This window comes from Brassica napus, chromosome A2, assembly GCF_020379485.1.
Source record: "Brassica napus cultivar Da-Ae chromosome A2, Da-Ae, whole genome shotgun sequence".
NCBI classification, from domain to species: domain Eukaryota; kingdom Viridiplantae; phylum Streptophyta; class Magnoliopsida; order Brassicales; family Brassicaceae; genus Brassica; species Brassica napus.
The window spans coordinates 498,130-518,037 of NC_063435.1; the positions used below are offsets into that span (position 1 = coordinate 498,130).

A 19,908-nucleotide genomic window follows, 5' to 3' on the forward strand; every position below is an offset into this window, starting at 1 on the left:
ATTAGAAGTAAATTTGGAATCGGACCGTGTTATATTCGGTTTTTAACTTAAACCAAAGAAAAAATCCGTAAACCAAACTAAACCGATACGGAAACAAGTAGCATCACCTATCTTAGATCTGGTTTAGGGGTTTAAGCAGCGATGGCTCTCTGAGCTTCTTCATTAGTGAAATCATCATCGGCGACTTTGTCAACGCTTCTTCTAACTCCAGGAGGTAACTTGGTTTAGTTTTTCTTTATTGCTAGAAGACATTAGATCCTGTTCATGATTTTGAAGAAATGAAAAGCTCCTTTCGTGATTTATGTAGCTGTACTGTCCTAGATGCATAGAAAGTGTTTGTGAAAATGCCTCAGAGATTGTTGCTTTGAAATTCTATTCCTTTTCATTCCATGATAGATCTCGTCCCTCTTTTGGGTTGCATCTTCCTCCAAATCCTAAGAAACTGGCGATCCCCAAGCATGTATATTGCTTTTAGATCTGTTAGATTGATTTTTTTTCTTCTGTTCATATGATCTTAGTTTAGTTCACTTCATAAACTCAATGTAAATCCTACTATTTGAAGCACTTCACTATATGATATGAACTTTTGAGATTTCACACTGAAACTCTTAATTTCAAGTAAGAACTGATCCTATAACATGAAATTATTTATTTATTTATTCTTACTTGTTATCAGTTTGTAGATTCAATTTGTAATTAAGGACTGAGCTTAGACCTAGTTCTGTATGTTCTAAGCTTCGTCTTATTGCTTTAAATAATCTTTTGTTCTTTTTCTCTGCTTTGTTTTGCTTCATAATTTAGTCAGAAGCTCAGTTGTGTGACTTGAGATGGCATCGGCGACTACGGAGCAGAGCGGATTAGAAAACCAGGAGAGCCAACCACCAAACCAAGTGGCTCCTGGTTTTGTAGGAGCTATTGAAGAACAATACAAGAAACTGAGAGATCACGCCGAAGCTTATCCATACGTTTGGGGTTCTTATACCGTTGTCTACGGCGGTCTTTTCCTTTGGACTGCTTACAGATGGAGGAAGCTGAGGAGAACCGAGGATCGAGTTCGTGGCCTCCAGACCAAACTTAGAAAACTCGTCCAAGACGAACAAGCAGCTCTAACAGCTTCTAAACCTCAGAAATCACTGGACAAGTCTTCTTCAGTTTCTGACAAGACACCAGTGCCTTGATTAGTTATAATCAAAACCATTTTCTCTGTTATAGACTTATGACGAGGTTGGTTTTCAGTATTCAAGAGGTTAAATCTGTTTTATTACTTACAATGCTTTTGTTATTTACCAGCATAGGCTTTTTATATAAAGACAAATTCATGTACATGAATGAAGAAAAGAATACGCTGAAATGTTGAAACGCGAAAAAAAACGTTGTTGAACGCTGCTGTTTTAGCAGAGGGAGGCTCAATAAGTTGAAGCGTTTTGCCTCAAATTATTTGCGTTATGTCATGTTTATTTAAAGTTTTATTTATTATCGGTATATGTGGTTCTTAAAAGGTTACGTATACATATGGATGTTTTCAAGAAAACGCTGAAATGTTAGAAACGCTGTTGTTTTGGACATAACCATTATCATGTCCAAGAAGCATGACCTTGTCCTGGTTCATGTCTTTATTATAACTACTTGTTTTTTCTTGGCTTGCTACTTTTAGTATTTAGTGAAATTTTTGAATGATTTTTAATGAAGTTATTTCGATCCAAGATTATATATATTCGATCTTAAATATTTTCCCTAATGGGTAAACCAACCACTGCAAAATCCAAGTCATCATTTTAGAAACATGAGAATCCAAAGAAGTACTAGAGACTGCTGATAATTAATGGAGGTTTTGCGAGACAGAAGAGATGATGAAAGTACAAACTAAAAGAAGAGTTTTAGAAAAATATATACAAGGGTGCTCAGAGTCATGGTTCAATGGTCTCTCTCAAATGAGCATTTCAGACAAGGAGAGAGCCGAATTGGCAGAAGAGGATTCTTGGTTTCAAACCTCTTTTTCACATGTCTGGTCCTTGTCCCATGGACGCAGAAAAGCCATAAGGATCCTCATCATTATCCGCAGCGGAGAAATCAAACTGGCCTTGATTGCTCAGATAAGAGTCACTGGCATTCCCATTTTGAGGTGGTGCTAATGGAGCTGTGAGATCCTGTAGCTCCAAGTACAGCTCCGAGTTTTCAATTAGGTCGTAAGAGCGCGTCCTTGGCATGCTGGTGGTATGCATATTGCTGAAGTCTGGTAGTTCGCTGAATATGTCTTCTCCTTCTCCTAAGCAGATTGGAGCAGAGACATTGGGATCATGTCTTATCTGTAAAACGATAAGCTATGAGACATTAGATTCCTTTTCCTAAAGGGCAAAGAAGCTTTATTTAATGTTAACTAAAGTTCCAAAGCCATTAAAACACTAACAGTTGCAGAGCTGCATTACTAGCCTAGCACGCAATGATACAGTCTCAGTTCATATATTATGACACTAAGCCAAAGAACACCTACCTCATTGTTGCTGGGCTCAGAGAAACGCAAGAACTCATCCTCGTCAACAAATAGATCCAGCATTGAAAATAAGTCATCATAGTTGTTGGTGGGAGCTTCAAGGGTCGGTGGTGCCAGAGAGGCAGTGCTTTTAGAATCAAGAAGTGGCGCAGCAGACATAGGAGTGTTAGCCGCCTCATTCAGCTGCGGAAGATCTCTAGTAGTAGTAGTTGTTGTAGCTGGTAGGTGATCAGAGACGCACGATTCAGATATCATCACGCCACCAAAACAATCCTTATTAGGGACAAGCGAAGACGATGCCACAACAAGACTGGTTTCTCCGTGAAGGACTGTTGGATCGTTGGTAGCAGGAACATCCTCATCGCTCCAGTCCTCATCCTTAAACGGAGCTCCATACTGAGCTCCATTTCTAGGTCCGGGTCCATCTTTCTTGAATAGAACACATAGCACATAAGTATCCTGCAGTTCAAAACATAAGAAATCAACAAAGACAGATACACAAGCACAAGTTGAAATTATACTAGCCATTTTTAGATTAGTATATTACCTGAGGAACATTCTTCTGTGTCAGCACCTTGTCTTCAAGCCTGTACTCATGCATAACCCAATCAGTCCGCTCCCCACGAGGCGACTTACCAAAGTGATAAACCAGAGTCTTAATCTTCCCCGCAACTTCACCGTTGCACAAAACCTCTCTCTCCTTCCCTGTGGTCTTCCAGAAACCACAGGCAGTCGCACGGTTCGCCCTAACACCAGTCGAATATTTCTTCTCCCTTGGGCAGAAGAAGTGCCACTTCAGATCCCCACTCTTTATAAAGGACTTATCTGCAAACACAGAGACTCCTAAGACAGAGAACAGATAAAAAGGACCAGCAGAACAGAACAAGAAGGGGTTTTGAAATGAATACCAGGTAAATCAGAAGGTTCGAACTTGTAGATGTCAAGCTCAGCAATAGCATCAACGAGGAGCTTTTTCCCCAACACTTTCCTCTTCAAGTAATATCTAACGAGTTCGACATCAGTGGGATGAAACCGGAATCCAGGAGCCAGCTGAGTTTTCCCCATTGGGAGAAGATCCAAAAGGGGAAAACTTTCACTACTTGGGAACTGTTTCTTCAAGTTTAGTAGTAATAAAATCAAACAGAAAAAATGCAGAGAAGCTAAGAAGAGAAGAGAGAGGAGAGAGGAGAGAAGAAGGGCTAAGTCCAGTGTCTGAACAAGATGATCTGAAAGCACCACAACTTCCCCCTGCTCATATAACCACAGTCGCACCAGAGAAAAGATGGGTTCTTCTTGCACAGATCAACAGACATCTGGTGTGCAAACTTATAAGCCTGTTGTTTAAGACATTGACAGACGAAAAGACTTCAACTTTACAACCAAATCATCAAACCCAGAAAGAGTAAAACCCTAATTTCAGGAGCTAAAAGGGGAAAACGAAATTAGACGACTACACAGGGAAGAACATTGCAATCAAAATCGAGAGTCATGGCGGAATTAGAATCAGAGACATTGATTGATTCCGTACCAGGAGAGAGGGGAAATGCTTTGACGGTGGAGGAGACGATCGGCTCGAGTGAGAGAGAGTCAAAGAGAGTGGCGTGAAAGAGAAGCCATAAGTGAAGAAAGTGTTTTACTTAGGGTTTATATATGACGGAGCTCGTTTACTAAAATGAGTGGTGGGCTCATTTTTAATCAGGCCTATATGCATACAAGGCCGTGAATTACCTTTATTTTTTTTTACTTTTTAAGTTTTAACTTTAAAGTTCACTTTTCTGATTTAACCTATGTTGAAAGTTATATAAATTCATTTTTTTATTTACAGAAAATATTATATATTCTTGAAATGTAGTTAATTATTTATATTTTTTGAACCCTCTATAATACTGAGAAACAAAAGTATATCATCATTTTCAACCTCGGATCATAATGCAATCAACATAATGAATTTGAATATATGTAAATATGTTATAGACTTATAGGGTTGTTTTCGTTTTCTATTTATGTGTAGACATATACAAATATTATTTCTGCTGTTCAAAAAAATTATTAATATTTAACAGGAAGCAAATTCTAAAAAAAACAATTATTAATATTTATGTGTATATATAATTCTAAAGTTTGGTGTATTCAATATTTAATCCTAAAAATAAAGGGCAAACTAAGAATGAAATCTGTAACAGACTAAGAAGTTTTATAGCATAATAGCCTAGTTGAATAATTAATGTGCATTGAATATAATTAACTGTTATCTTTGAACTAATAATTTATATGCATTGAATATAATCAATAGTATTATCTTTGAATTTCTTACCCAACCAACTGTTTAGACCACCTTGTGAATTATAAATCTATTACGCATGCAGGTTAAAAATTAACCCGGATTATAAGGGTGGTCCTTTCCTTCCTCTCTAAGATTACAAACGAACTCTTGATTTGCCTCATTTCGTTTGAGTTTTCGATAGATGATTCAGTGTGTTATTGTGATTAAATGTAACAAAATCTATAAATAATAACCCCTCAATTATTAAAATAATAAAAGTGAAGAATGTGTGACAGAGCACACATTATAACCAAGTCTTTATAATGTCATAACTAAAAATAAGCGGTCTCAACAAGAGAACTCCATAGTTACTCACAAGATAAAAGCAAACTCTTAACTAAAAATGATAGGGGTGTTAGATACGGGTGAACATTATGACCAATGCGCCGCTGATTGCAAGTGACAAGACAGAGATTGAAGATCCATGGTTACAATGAGAAGGGCTTGGAGCTGGAGCAGAATTTGAACCTGGTCCCGATCCATTTAGTGGTCTAGCAGCCGGAACTGGAGCTGTTACAAAAAAAAAAACATAGTAGACGATAGTCAAAACACATAGTCAAAGTTGATACATCAACATGCATTAAGGAGAATTTAGCAGAGAACATAAAAACTTATCTATATGATCTAAAGTAAACAGAAACGTAATGGAGATTTCAACAATGCTCTTTTCATATTTAGTTACATAATTCAGTGCACAAATAAACTAGAGATCACGTATGCTACAGAAGCTTTGCTACTATAATATGTCGTTTTGGTCACATGATGCGAGTTACAAGTAATTTATCTCTACAGAACACTGAACCTCATTGGCACCAGAGACACATCATATTGAAAGTGTGATCAGATCGTCATCAATCAAATTTGCTAGTTTCGTTATTATTAATATATAACAAGAGACACTAGCATTTGAGTCAATCGAAGCGTGATGATTCGACTGTTTATGGTACATTCGGTGTCAAAAACTATATGATTTTTTAACCCAAAAAAAACTAAATGATTTTTGGTTATATTTTGGCTTGTAATAGGTTACTAAATAGTGACTGTATTTTTTAGAACACCATTTTTATCGTAATGTCTATTGACTTTACAGTTCCCCTACTTTATTGTTATAATAATAAAGTGAAACAAAACATGCTTCAAGCAAGAGAAGTCCAAAGATCCAAAGCGTGAAAAAATCAGAAATTTCACAAACCATGAAAATAAATAACAATGGTAAAAAAAAAATTTTGATTATTAATCCAAAAGTAAATATTTTCAGATGGCATGCAAAATAAAATTAAAAAAGATCAAAGAAACTAAAGATTGATTTACGATGAAATCAACAAAGAGAAAGAGGATATACCCGGCGCACTAGCAGGGGGTTTAGCAAACACTGCAACACAACAACAACAACAACAAAGATCTCTGTTAGAGAAGAGCACAAGATCTAACCAAAAATATTATATACAAAAACAACAACAATAACAACAAAAGATAACGGTTAGAGGAGAGCAATAGATCTAACCTAATTTATATACAACAAGAACAACTACAAAAGATCTTCTGAGAGATGATGAAGAAAAATCTTACATGCACAAGCAGGCATGGGAGGAGCTTTGAGTTGGCAAGCATCGGGAAGAGTACCGGCTTTAGTGAGGTTCAGATTGATTCCCGCGGCGGCACTGCTCTTCAACCCTTCGCACAGACATTCAGCTTTCGTGTCGAGCACGGTTTTGATAACAGAGCAACACGCGGTCTCGGGTTTCTCCACGTGACTACCGATCGTCACGAAAGGCAAACACTTCGTCATGGTCATTATCACGGCGGAGCATTCGACGGACTGTGCAGTGTTTCCGTTAACAGAAGGAGAGGAAACAGAGAGGAAGAGGAGGAGGAGAGGAAGCGCGGCGGAGAAGACGGCCATTGTTTGATTCTCTGTTGTTTTTTTAACTCGTCTGATCACTTTGAGAGAAATGTGTAAGAAAATGAGAAGAAGGGTTGTGTTATTTATATAGGTTTGATCTTAGGTAAACGGTGTAGTTTTTGCGTACGCGTTTAGTGGATTATTATGGGAATCTCAATGAAATAACTTGACCATTTTAATTTGATTTGATCCTTTAAGTTAATCAACATTTGTCATTAAAGAGTTTTATTTTGAATAATTGATTTATTACCTAAAATTGCTTTATTGGAAGAATATTGAAGTAGAAACAAAGAGAAAGTCCAAGTAAAATATATTCTTCACACGCTTTCCTTAAATTGTAGGATTTCGTTTTCAAACTTTTTTGCTATCATACCATATTCGTCGTGTATTCGTGTCAGTGCTTGCTGTATTCCAATCTTTTTATTTTGTAACTATCTTGGGTTTGAGTGTATAAATATTAATGTTTGACTACAGTAAACAACTCTTTTAAAAATATACTAGGATAAGACCTGCGCCTTGCGCAGGGTGAATTTATTTATATATATTATCGATAATTTTTTTTATATATTGGATCATTTTATATATACATATATAATGTTTTTTTGTTGTTATTATATAATTTTTTTCCGATGACCGGATCAATTTTTATTAAAAATTATGGAACTAAACTATAATTAATAAATCATGGGTTGATCGGATTGGACATTAAGCAAATTATGCCACAAAAATTTTATTTTTTTCACCGAACACATTCTTAAAAAAATTCAACAGTATTATTTTCACAGTTGAATTATTTTGACATTTATCTTCCATATGGTTTTGAAAGGTCTCAGATCAACCATCGAATTGATACATGTCATTTTAATGTTTTTAATCGTATTCTTAAGGAAAACTAACATTTTTGTAATTTAAAGTGGTTTTAAAAAATTCAAAATATAACATATAAGAAAAAAATCTAATATATAAGAAAAGTATAACATATAAGGTTTACTCATTTTTGTAATATAAAGTCGTTTTACGAATTTAAAATATAACATATAATGTCTCCTCATTTTTGTAATTTAAAGTCATTTTAGAAAATTCAAAATATAACATATGAGAAAAAAAATCTAACTTTTTATTATATGGTTAATGTCACTGTTTATTGTTTTTTAATAATATAAATTTAAACAAAAATTCAGAAGGATGTAAAAATTGTTATCAAATCTTTATTATTCATAATCATTAATTGTCATATTTATGTTAATCACATTAGGTAATTTCGTAGTTTTTATTTAAGGAAATAATACACTCTTCTTATATTTTAGATTAATATAATGTTTTCTAGTAATTAAATTTTGAACCAACATTTTTTCAATATTGATTTTTAAGCTGTCACGTAAGTTAAATTATTATCCTAATTAAATGACACCGAATCAGAGTCTTTTTTAATTAGTACAAACTTAGAGTTATAATTTTTTAAATGATTTTCAATTAATATACATACATGAGAAACTAAAACAGCTTGTTATATAACTACCGAGATATTTGATCGGATTACCATAAGCAATATTTAATAGCCTTGGCCGCAAATTCTCAATTGATACGCCCTCACATATAAGCTCTATATATTAATTAGTTTCCATTAGTTCCTTAGGCTTAATTAATAGTCTTGGCTATAAAGTCTCCCACTACGATGAATTTCCATAGGTTAATGTGTTAGTTTATAAAATATATTAATAATATATTGCCTTGGCCACAAAGACTTAACAAACATATTTTATGGATCTCACACGATTATTAATATTTCCATGGGCAGCTTTCCCTTGAAGAAAAATGAGAAATAAAAAAAATTGATTAAATTCGTTTAACATAAATACCAAAACTGGTAATGATTGATTTAACATAACCCTAAATTAGTTTGTGATATGAACCGGTTAAATTGTAGAGCAGTACTTTTTGAATCACATGAAACTCAAAAGTAATCTGCCGTTTTTATATACCTCACTTACAGTAATAATTACATGATTTTAGAACAAAAATTCTCTAGAACCAACTGAAGAAGGACTCCCCAACCATTGTTTTACAAAAAAAAAGGACCCCCCAACCATTCATGCAAACAGACATAGTTATGACCCTTTAAACAATATCATAGTACAAATTATAAAGTTTTTTATCAAGTGACTGAATTTTTCTGGTAAACCACGTTTGCTACATATACAATATAATTAATAAAGTGGATATGAAAAAATCAGGAAGATTAACTGAAACTTGTGTAGCATAGTTCTATTACAGTGGTGAATGTTCTTATTAATCAAGGTAGATAATATTAACTGACGATAATGTTCTGACGATAATGTTCCTGTCAATAATTTTTGTAAGTGATGTAGGTCTGTTTATTTTCGTACATAATGCATAGAAAATTACATGTTCTATTTTCTACAAACTTGACGTAAAATGAGAACATTTGATATTTATTCCCTATAAAATGTATTCGTAGACGTTATTAAATAGTTATGCTTACATGATAAGAAAAACATACACAATAAATAATACTGATGGATTACACTATGGTTTTACATAGCATAGGCGCACCTGCCGTCTTATTTTTAGACTATGTATATGTGACTGTCAAAAATTGTATTTCGCTAGGGAGTTAATTTATAAACTATGCTATTTCTTAATGTGTTATAATTCTGACACGTCAGATTTTAGAAGGCTTAAACAACTGCCACATAGGATGAGGTCTTTTTTTAATTTTTACAAAATTCAGGTTATAACTTTTTAAAAGATCCTCAATTAATATATAGGGGATACATAGCTGTAAGTTTAGGCAAAACAACTCAAGAATATCATCATTTATGTTTTATTCTCTTTAGTAATTAGCATAAATACAACAAATCCTAAAGAAAAAAATATCTAAGAATTAATTTAAGTTTGAGCTCTTTTTAGGGTTAGATAACCAAAATTTTCAGATACAATCACTTAATACCAAAAGGTAACAATAAACATATAAAATGCGAGTTGTGTTTTAAAAAGAAAGTATTTAAAAAAACATATAAAATGTGGAAAGCAAACCAAAATCCTTAGTTACTTGTAACGTACATATGTATTCATTGAGAAAACAATCTGGAACATGATTGGATTACATTAAGATCCATCCTTTCACCTACGTTAGTACTAATCTGATCACCACATCGGCATAGCATAATAACTGTTTAATCAAGGTTTAACTAATTAACCCTAGAACAGTTTCGTCGAATCTCTCCATTTAACCCTGTCTTCACCTCGATTTCACTCATCCTATTCATTGGCCTCACAAATATCGTGTTGAACCTCTCAAACGTTAGGAACTCCTGCAGCAGACGGTAAATAGTCGGAATGTTCAAAAGGCTTTGATCAATATTGAGGACTGCACTTCCGTTGAGGATGTTCTTGAAAATGGATGTGTCGAAGACGAGCTCACTCCCCGTGTCTAGAGCCACGCGTCTTGAACCGTCGCAGCCTATAGGACATGCCTGCTGCAGCATCACCAAGAACAGAGGGTTGAAGTTCAAAACAATGAAGCTTCTGTCGATGCTGTTTATCCTATCCGTGATTAACTTGCAAGACGCAGTTCCAATTGTGTGAGCTCCTGTTTAATTAAATATGTTAAGACGATATGTTGTTGTTTTATTTAAATAATAACGTCATCAGTGATGATATACATTGCAAACAGTGTCAGTCTAACATTTTTTTTCTTCATAATACTCTATATTCAAATAGAAGTTTATGTCCTTATTCGTTAAATAATTTTATAATGTATTTCACATAACTAAAACTATCGCATAAAATTGTGACGACTACTTTTTTAATTTGTAAAATATCAAAACCAATTGCAATTTGCTATTTTAGAGATTTTCGGTATTAAACGATATGCTACGTCTGTCTACAAAGAACAACGAAATTATGATAAACAGTGTAATTTGTTTTTTCTTTAAAGCAAAATCCTAAACTTATTTCTCAATAAACTAACCAGACCGAAGCTGGAACCCGGGGCTGTCATGTTAACAGTGTAATTTGTTCTGTAGTAAGATGACAATAATAGTAGAGAACATATAAAATACCCAAATGGTGATATACTTTACTGACCTAAGAGAGCAAAGAAATCTTCAGTGTTAAGCCCGAATTTAGCAAATACTTTTAGCGTCTCGGTGATGACATCAGTCTGAGACGGAAGGCTTTTGACGTTGGCTGCCAATGAAACTTTTCCATCTTTACGTCCTAGTTTTACTTCCCAGTATATACGGTCCCTTCGTCTGTACATGCAGTTTCATTGTATGTGCGCACAAAAGGTTATATACGATCAGTAATATATATAAGTTCTTTTTTGTCAGAAAGTTTTCGTACTGATATATCTTTGAGTTTCCGTTCTATGCAGATTTTAAAATAAAAACGAGAAGACCAATCCAAGCTAGTCCACTTAGGACCAAATATTTGAAAATTTTGTTTTTGTTGATAAATAAAATTATATTTCAACAAAAACTATCCAATAAAATCTATCTTACAGTATATATGTGTGTGTATTATATACATATCTCTTAAACTTTAGTTATAAAGTTCTTATGTCAATTCATTAGATCTAACATAGTTTGAATAACTAAAAAGTTAGTAAATTTTGTCCCCATGCATGTCACTTTGTCTTGTTTTAACCGTCCATAGTTTTGCTTACCTCTCCCAAAAGCATATGCAATTATTAATCGCAGGTATTAGTTGGATATGCAACCAGAGTCGGTTATTACAAATACGATCTTTAATTTGGTATAAAAAAAATAAAGAGAGTCGGTTATTCACAAGTATTAAGGAAAAATTGAAGTCCGTACAATATAGGATATGATATATATTGAGGAATCTGTCTCACTATATATACAATTCCCTCTCCAACCAAATCGTAAAACAAAACACAAAAGAAAAAACTCTGAGAAATAATCCAAAAAAACCTACGGTTGTTTTCCAAGAGAGTCATCGATCACACGATGCCTAAACGAAAACGAGGCGTTTACGAGACTATCAGTAGCATTCCGAATATGTTAGTAAATATACCTCACGATGTGGTGGTAGATCAGATTCTTGAGAAACTTCCGGTGAAATCACTATTGAGATTTAGAGCTGTGTCGAAACAATGGAGAACTGAAATAGAGTCCCCACGTTTCCAGGAGAGACATCTGAGACATCAGCAGAAATCTCGAGACCCGAGCATCCTGATATGTCATCCTAGGCTTGAAAAACGTGGAAAAGCTTCTCTTAGGTCATTGAGTGTGGGAGCAACGTTAGTTTCAGAAGAGAACCATATTCGTTACCCTGTCGCTTCGAAAAGGGAAATTAACGTGAGAACTACACGGAGTTGTGATGGTCTGGCTTGCCTATATTCAAGCACCTTCATATATGTGATCAATCCCGCAACTAGATGGCACCGTAAACTCCCCGAGGCGAGATTTCAAACACTTGCTCAAGTTACATATAACCGCTTTAACCGCTTTCGACGCCCTTTCCTGGGATTCGGTAAAGACAATATCACAGGGATGTACAAGATTGTTTGGTTGTACAACTCTCATTGTGTATACCTAGACGGGCAAATTAATACATGCGAGGTTTTCTCTTTCGAGAACAATAACAACACTTGGAGGCATGATGTGATTGTTTCTTGTCCTTATCCAATACTACATGATAAAGTACCAGCGCATGCACATGGATTTCTCTATTGGTTCATTGACGCCGTCACAGAAGCACAAGTCTTATCGTTCCATCTTCACACTGAGACTTTTGCGGTAATGGCAAAAATACCCGTTGCATATGCACCTCATCACCGAATCACTATGTGCACCTTGAATGACCGCCTATGCTTATCGGAGGATAAGGGAGACACACAAACTATATGGTCGTTAAATCAAGACAATGTGACATGGGACAAAACTTATTCCATAAATCTCCGGTCAACCCTCAATTGTATCGAAGAGAAATATCTTTACTCAATGCCACCGGTCGCATCACTCTTTGACAACAGGCTATTGCTTTATGATTGCAGCGATGACGAAGGCAAGCTCGTGCTTTACAATTTCAGATTAAATTCATATGGTAAATTTTTTACTGAGCCTCGTTATTATCTGGGAAGTGCCGTCCCTTATTTCCAAAGCTTGTTCACTCTTCGCTAAACTATTTACTACTTTCTTTTATAACATTATTAGGGGTTGGAATATTCGGTTTTGTAAAATCTAATAATTGATACTTATTTTTATAGCTATGTGCATGGTTACAATAAATTAACTGTTAAACATTTGGTCTTATATTATGTCATTTTTAGTACTATAATATGTATTAATATTTTGGCTTCTTAGGTTTCTAGTTATTTTTAGATTAATATTGTTCTTCTTCACTCACGGTTCTGACTATATGTTATTGATTTGTATTTAAAAGTAGTTAGACAATGTAATTATTTTTATGATATGTTTTATAAAGTCTTGTAGTTCGATGTACAATTTTTGTTAAGTTTGTTTTTCTATTGCATTTTTATTTTTTGGAATTAGTATTTTCATCATACAATATATATTAGTTTGAAAATTAGTATAGATTGAGTTATTCGTTTTCACTATTTTTGGTGTGGAAAAACATAGTCTAAACATTTGTAATTTGATCGATCTTAAAATTAAATTATTTTGTTTTCATCATACGCCATTTCCAACCAATTATAAAGTATTTAGTTCAGCCTGAAGAGGAAGAGAAGCTCCGGTGGTGGCTTGAGCAAGAAGAGAAGCTATGGTGGTGGCTCGACGAAGAAGAGAAGCTACGGTGGTGGATTGTCTCCATAATCGCCTTCAAAGTCGCTATTATTTTTTCACCATTTCGTCGGTGAGTTTCCAAAGGTCAAAAGTGATGAAGCAACTCGTGTGCATGGTCTCGGTATATCGATCTTACTAGCATCTATATAGACAGTAGTCGGTTAACGAGTGCAGAGTCTAGCTCACCTGTCGAGTCTGAGAAGTCTATTTCATACTATAACAGTTAACTAACAATAGATCTAAAGTGGTATGGTCAACGAAAGCTTATGATTAAAATAGCTCGTCAACAAAAGTTGAGTGATTTTTTTTTTCATGGAAAAGTGTGTTTCATTTCACACAAATTTGAAAATTGATGATTTAAATGATATTTTTTCCGAAAATAATTCCAATTTTTGTAAGACAATAGAGTCATCTAAAGAAGATAGAATTAGATGTGTAAAATAAAATAAAAGACAAGGTAGAAAATAGCATGGAGCCTTGTAATGGCTTCACTTGAGAGGAATAAACCTAGAGGGGTGTGTGGCACCTTGACCATGCATTCCGTGCTTAACCGGTTTGTAAGAGATTGAGAACTCGGCAAGGTAGTGTCCGATCATCTCCGGTTTGATCTCGATCTGGTTAAACGTTTTTCCGTTGTACACACCAATGATGCTTCCAATCATTTTAGGCATAATCACCATGTTCCTTAGATGTGTTCGTACTACTTCTGGCTTCTCACCAGCTGGTGCATTCCTTTCCTGTTTTAAAGTAAACCATTGATCTCTTGTTAAACCATGTGACCAAAGAACTAGCGCAAATTTTCTTAAGCCAACTAAGGTATGAACTATGGACACAAATTATTTCAAACTAAACCTATACAAAGCAATTTTGAAACTGATTAGTAATACGTCATTTTTAGAGTTTGAATATACCTTAGTGCAAATTAGAAGACTGGCCAAACAGAAGGAAACCAAAAATTCATATTATAAAATAACATATATACTAACCTATAATGACATAATGTAATATATAGAACTGAAAAAGTCTTCAAACCTATAATAACATAATGTGTAATAATATATATAATGTAATGTATCTAAAACTAAATAAATATTTACGGCGTTGCGCAATTTTTTGATGAGCCACAGGCTTCCTCGTCAGACCTCTAGACATAACCAATCATTCAGAACCAAATAGATACAATGTGGAGAGCGATGGGACTTGCTTCAATCTGAAGAAGAGAAATCAAGGGAGGTGGAAGCGAGTCTTGCTGCGAGGGTGGAAGAGAAGCGTCTGGAACAAGAAAGGCGAGAGAGGGCAGCGGAAGCGAGTCTTGCTGCGAGGGTGGAGGAGGAGCGTCTGGAACAAGAAAGGCGAGAGGCGGTGGTGGTGATCCTCGTCCCCTATTCTTCGTCCGATGAAGAAGATTAAAAATATTCCTTTTTTTTGCTTATTTTTCTTAGTTTGATTCAGAAAGCATGAATGTAAGTAAATAAAGGGTTATTAATGACAGAGAGTTTTATGGGAAACTTTTTTTTTCTTTTGGTAATTTTCAACCTTTCACCATCGGAACGACGACCTGAGTCATCTTCGACGGTGCTGTTGAGTTTGCAAACCGGTAATCAAACCGCAGGCAAACCGTTTATCAACTCTATTGAAGAGGAACGAAAGATTAAGACTTTCTTGATTTTCTGGTTTAAATCTCATGATCTGAGTAGGTAGAAGTTTCTTTTAGACCGTTATCTTGATTTTCCGGTTTAAACCAGTCGGTTTCCGGTTTAAAGGCTCTCCCTTTTACTCTCGTTGTCGTTTAGACTTTTACTCTATTTCCTTTGTTTTAAAATTTTCTCTCTGTTTTATTGTGTTTTTAGTTTATATTCAATTAGGCAGGCTGTGAGATTCGAGATACAGATGACACCAATATAGTCGCTCGTCTTCATCTCATGAGAACTCTTTCTTTTATAGGTGTTTGAATTGTAGATATGGTGTTGTTGTCATGATACAAGTACAAGTACAACAGTGACAAATGAATATGTAGAAGTGGTTTATGTAGTTGCTTTTGGTGCAGTCTAATTTTGTTAGTTCGCTGTGTACTATTTTCACACCAGATGTTAAACAAAGTTGGACAAAGTAGTTTGTAAAATTAGTATACAAGATGTGAGACGATTGTAGTTATTTTTTATTTATATTATTAAAACTGAAGTATTTTTTTGAAACAACTTTTCTTTCATCCTAATAATTACAATTGACGCCACTGAAGTAATGACTATTAATTAGTTAACCATAAATAAATTATTATATTTTCTATCCAAACTTACCAAATTTAATTAATTAATCACAAATTATTTATTTTGTTACATTCTTCTCTAACCAAACATAACAAACTTACGATAATTTTCTAATTGGATTATCTATAACTAAATTTTACAATAAAACTAAATAGTTTAATTTAAAATATGACTACAAACTTTAAATGTTATATATTTATGTATATTATTATTTCATTTCACATACAAAATATAAACTATAGATATGTTTATTAAAACATATAAAGTTAAAAATTATTAATTGACAAATATGTTATATAAATATTATTTTGATTGGTTTTGTATCTAACCGCAATATGAAAAATCAACAAATCACACACAATTAAAAATTGTCAATCTATCACAAATATTATATATTACAAATCGAACAATATTCACATGAATGCATATTGTACAATCATGTGTTGTGAATAAATTATGTCTATTTTACTAAAACAAACATTCATGCGGATAAAACTCTAGTAATTATTATACAGAACGTAAAAGCCTATTTGAGACTAGAGAGACTGCTAGAGAATCACTTATAACAAGGAAGTTGTTGCAGGTATCACATATAGAAACTTGTTCTTGATCAGTAACCAACAAAATACTGCTTTTAATGTTCCAAATATCAAAGATTGGTCGCATCTAAATGCTCAATAATGGCATTTAGACTTATTTTATTATCACTTTACTTTAAATACACTGTTTCTGTTAATGGTTCTGGAGAGTAAAATATAATTAACTATCACTGCAGATTTCAGGCACGCATTGGTCCTTGAACCCCAAAACAAGACTGCAAAGAATGCTGACACACGACTCCTCCAAAACTCACGAGTTAGATAGAAACTGATTCTAAACCTTTCTTATTTGCCAAATTACCTTTTACTTCTCTAAAACCCTAAAAAGTATAGGTTATGATTATTCTGTTCATGATTAAACCTCTAACCAATTATAGTAATGTTATGGTTTATTTAATTCCGGTTACATCTCTACAGACTGGCATCGAACCTATTACCTCTAAATTACTTAATCGATAGGGTGTTTTATACAAATATAAAATCGTACATGTCCTTTGCTGTAATAACGTAAGTTATACGTTCGGACAATAAGTCACGTTTATTTTGGGTTTCCGACATAACTGAAACAGCTTCGTCTCTCTTCCGTTTCATCACCACGCCTTTCTTCTCCTCTGTTTCATTTCGATATTTTTTTTTTGTGAAAAAATGTTTGATCATCTGAAACTGTTGCGATGCTTCAGCTTCACGGCATCGCGCGATTGGTTATTCAAACAATCATTCTTCAACGCCGGTCTCCGCTCCGTCACCACCGATCTCTCCCACGACAATCCCCTCTCATCAACGTCAATGCACTGTTGGATCCCTAAATCTCCAAACCGATCTAAACCTAACCTCCTCCTCCTCCACGGCTTCGGAGCCAACGCAATGTGGCAATACGGCGAACATCTCCGCGCTTTCATGGGCCAGTTCAACGTCTACGTTCCTGACCTCCTCTTCTTCGGTTTATCTTCCACGACAGAACCGAACAGGTCCGAATCTTTCCAGGCTCAATGTCTGATGAGGCTAATGGAAGCGCATGGTGTCGAGAGGACGAGCATTGTCGGGATCAGCTACGGTGGATTCGTTGGGTACAGTTTAGCGGCGCAGTTTCCAGAGAAAGTGGAGAAGATTGTGCTATGCTGCGCCGGGGTTTGCCTTGAGGAGAAAGATATGGAGGATGGATTGTTTAAGGTTCCGAATCTTGAAGAAGCCACTGGGATTTTGATTCCTCAGACGCCGGAGAAGCTTAAGGAGCTTATAAGATTCTCTTTTGTTAAGCCGATCAAAGGTGTTCCATCGTTTTTTCTTTGGGACTTTATAGATGTAAGTTGTGTTTCTTGTTTTGTTTGCATTTTGTGGTTTTGTTTATGTTTTGTTGATTTTTGTTTTTTTGGATGTGAAGGTAATGTGTATGGAGTATGTAGAGGAGAAGAGAGATTTGATCAAATCAATACTTAAAGATCGGAGACTTTCAGATCTTCCTAGGATCAAACAGGTGCAGAAACTACACTTCTTTAGCTTTCTCTTTGCTATGTAGATGTTGAAGTTGCTGTGAAATTGTTTTTTAATGTTTGTTAAATTTAGAAATCTTTGATCATATGGGGAGAAGAAGATCAAATATTTCCACTTGAACTTGGTTATAGATTGAAAAGGTAAATTCAGAGTTAACCTTTTTTCTTACTGTGTGAAACAACAACTTCCAATTATAATGTGGTAAACAACAGACATATAGGAGACAATGCAGAGATAGTTGTGATCAAGAAGGCAGGACATGCTGTGAATTTGGAGAAGTCTAAAGAGTTCCTCAAGCACTTGAAATCTTTTCTCATTGACTCTTTGTGAACTACTGTTTTTATTTATTCTTTTTTATGTAGATTGATAACTAACTTTTCACACTATTTTTCATTACTGCATTTGGAAAGAATGGTCTATCTTTGTTATTGAAAATTCAAACATCATAGGAGGGGATTACAAACGCGATTATTTTGTTTACAACATACATTAATGATCTACCATAAGCGATTTAATCCACAACAAATAGTGGCAAAGACAACTTCATAACTAGATCTCTCTTAATGGGCTGTATCTTTGATTAATGGGTTTGAGGAAAACACTCTCGAGGAAAATGTTTATTCGATTGAATTTTCGCTGTATAATATGTGGAGCTCGAATGATATAGGGAAGATTCCAAAAAGTTGACTCTTTTATACAAGCATGCATGACAAGAGAACTGGGACCAAACTGTGTATAGAGATTGGTTAGCCACCATGAGAAGCTGGTCGGTGGGTCGGCGGCAATATAAGACCAACGTACCTCACAAGATTAGTGATTGATTAATAAACCCAACTAATTATCCAAAAATTATGTATATATACAGTAGGGGCGGACGGAGTAAATTATAATAATATACTCATTGATTCTGTTAGGACTTTTACTTAAAAAACAGTGAAAAACCTTATGTTTAAATTTCACTAATGTTGTTGGCTTGTTGCTTAACCAATCTACTTAGTGGCACTTCTCAGGACTTTGACATACTATTTATTTATATTAATTAGGTTACAATATGTGGATTATGCCTTTTATCAACTTTTTGGCTCAGGCGTTGGTGATGTAGTTATAAGTAAAAAGGAATTAATTACGTTAACGTTGTATTGGCTGCTTGTGCGGACTAATAATTATTGCAGCTCCTGTGGTATGATAAATTGACGGTACACGTCGAATGCAGACGAATATAGTGATCAGAGGACAAGAAGATTCAACTTAAGAAGACGGACCCTTATCTAATATTTTGATTGGACTTACGTCGCTTTCCCTAGTCATTTTCAGTACCTCTTGTCGACAGAAATCTTCAATTATTGTAGCTGTTGAACCAGTCTAGTTGTCACCTTATAAGTGTGCTCATTGCAACTTCTACGATAAAACTAGGATGCCTTCTATGTGAAACGCATCTTTAAAACTTTTCAGTGCAATTTTGAAACCACTCAATATAATCAACATGTTTCATGCTTTTATTTTTGGTTCGTGTATATATATGTATGCTCCAACTTTTACATAATTTGACCAAAAAGGGGAAAAGGAGAAAGACATGATCCAAGTGGGCATGCATACAACATTTGCCCATAATAAAGACTGTTACGTTTACCCTCAAAAGTCAAAAGTTAAGTTATGGAGGCGAATGGATAATTGGATATGCTAACACTATATTCGACTTGGGCTTACTAAGTTTAATTGACTTATCCGACATATATACATATGCATAATTATCTCATATCTCATCTTTATTTTTCCCTTTTCAAATTTCAAATATTTCCACTAAGTAGAATTAAATAAATACAAGGGAAAATTAGAAATATAGACCAAAAATACAATAGTCCTTGTTCTATTTTTTCTAATTTTCCCTAAATACAACCACATAGTACTTGTTATCTTTTTTGTTTTAATCAAAAATAATTCCTGGTTCTTAATCAATAATTTGTAGATTCCAAATGGAGAACAACTACAATCAATGAATCAGTACGTTAGGACATATGTACGCATCTATGAATGAGCTTG

At 34.4% G+C, this 19,908-nt stretch overlaps 5 protein-coding genes and 1 pseudogene across 5 annotated transcripts; 3 read left to right on the forward strand and 3 right to left on the reverse strand.

The window, feature by feature from the left end:
* Positions 1 to 68: 68 nt before the first annotated feature.
* LOC106380554 lies at positions 69 to 1,446 on the forward strand. Its single transcript, XM_048747439.1, has 2 exons — positions 69 to 214; positions 802 to 1,446. Exon 2 carries the CDS (start codon positions 828 to 830, stop codon positions 1,176 to 1,178), a length of 351 nt encoding a protein of 116 aa, XP_048603396.1. The 5' UTR covers positions 69 to 214; positions 802 to 827; the 3' UTR covers positions 1,179 to 1,446.
* A 308-nt stretch (positions 1,447 to 1,754) lies between these two features.
* Positions 1,755 to 4,149, reverse strand: LOC106380549 (annotated as a pseudogene).
* Positions 4,150 to 4,995: 846 nt separating this feature from the next.
* LOC106392353 (non-specific lipid transfer protein GPI-anchored 29-like) lies at positions 4,996 to 6,795 on the reverse strand. Its single transcript, XM_048747435.1, has 3 exons — positions 6,384 to 6,795; positions 6,157 to 6,186; positions 4,996 to 5,324 (listed from the first exon to the last, which is right to left on the reverse strand). The coding sequence occupies exons 1-3, from the start codon at positions 6,715 to 6,717 to the stop codon at positions 5,170 to 5,172; spliced, it is 519 nt and encodes a 172-aa protein (XP_048603392.1). The 5' UTR covers positions 6,718 to 6,795; the 3' UTR covers positions 4,996 to 5,169.
* Positions 6,796 to 9,929: 3,134 nt separating this feature from the next.
* LOC106377689 (peroxidase 62-like) lies at positions 9,930 to 11,002 on the reverse strand. Its single transcript, XM_048760979.1, has 2 exons — positions 10,828 to 11,002; positions 9,930 to 10,330 (listed from the first exon to the last, which is right to left on the reverse strand). The coding sequence occupies exons 1-2, from the start codon at positions 11,000 to 11,002 to the stop codon at positions 9,930 to 9,932; spliced, it is 576 nt and encodes a 191-aa protein (XP_048616936.1).
* LOC106403886 (F-box protein At1g11270) lies at positions 10,121 to 13,480 on the forward strand. Its single transcript, XM_013844667.3, has one exon. The coding sequence runs from the start codon at positions 11,712 to 11,714 to the stop codon at positions 12,885 to 12,887; it is 1,176 nt and encodes a 391-aa protein (XP_013700121.2). The 5' UTR covers positions 10,121 to 11,711; the 3' UTR covers positions 12,888 to 13,480.
* A 2,725-nt stretch (positions 13,481 to 16,205) lies between these two features.
* On the forward strand, positions 16,206 to 18,296 carry LOC111202511 (2-hydroxy-6-oxo-2,4-heptadienoate hydrolase-like). The gene is made up of 4 exons (XM_022695335.2): positions 16,206 to 17,679; positions 17,759 to 17,851; positions 17,941 to 18,008; positions 18,081 to 18,296. Exons 1-4 carry the CDS (start codon positions 17,023 to 17,025, stop codon positions 18,196 to 18,198), a joined length of 936 nt encoding a protein of 311 aa, XP_022551056.2. The 5' UTR covers positions 16,206 to 17,022; the 3' UTR covers positions 18,199 to 18,296.
* Positions 18,297 to 19,908: the final 1,612 nt, after the last annotated feature.

Excerpts from the sequence above, each read along its gene's own strand:
- LOC106380554 (XM_048747439.1), top strand. The coding sequence starts at position 828 with ATGGCATCGGCGACTACGGAGCAGAGCGGATTAGAAAACCAGGAGAGC.
- LOC106392353 (XM_048747435.1), bottom strand. The coding sequence starts at position 6,717 with ATGGCCGTCTTCTCCGCCGCGCTTCCTCTCCTCCTCCTCTTCCTCTCT. Across the intron at positions 6,187-6,383 it reads TCCCATGCCTGCTTGTGCAT|TGTTTGCTAAACCCCCTGCT; the intron begins GTAAGATTTTTC and ends GTTGTGTTGCAG. Across the intron at positions 5,325-6,156 it reads ACCCCCTGCTAGTGCGCCGG|CTCCAGTTCCGGCTGCTAGA; the intron begins GTATATCCTCTT and ends TTTTTGTAACAG.
- LOC106377689 (XM_048760979.1), bottom strand. The coding sequence starts at position 11,002 with ATGTACAGACGAAGGGACCGTATATACTGGGAAGTAAAACTAGGACGT. Across the intron at positions 10,331-10,827 it reads AGATTTCTTTGCTCTCTTAG|GAGCTCACACAATTGGAACT; the intron begins GTCAGTAAAGTA and ends TTAATTAAACAG.
- LOC106403886 (XM_013844667.3), top strand. The coding sequence starts at position 11,712 with ATGCCTAAACGAAAACGAGGCGTTTACGAGACTATCAGTAGCATTCCG.
- LOC111202511 (XM_022695335.2), top strand. The coding sequence starts at position 17,023 with ATGTTTGATCATCTGAAACTGTTGCGATGCTTCAGCTTCACGGCATCG. Across the intron at positions 17,852-17,940 it reads ATCTTCCTAGGATCAAACAG|AAATCTTTGATCATATGGGG; the intron begins GTGCAGAAACTA and ends TGTTAAATTTAG. Across the intron at positions 18,009-18,080 it reads CTTGGTTATAGATTGAAAAG|ACATATAGGAGACAATGCAG; the intron begins GTAAATTCAGAG and ends GGTAAACAACAG.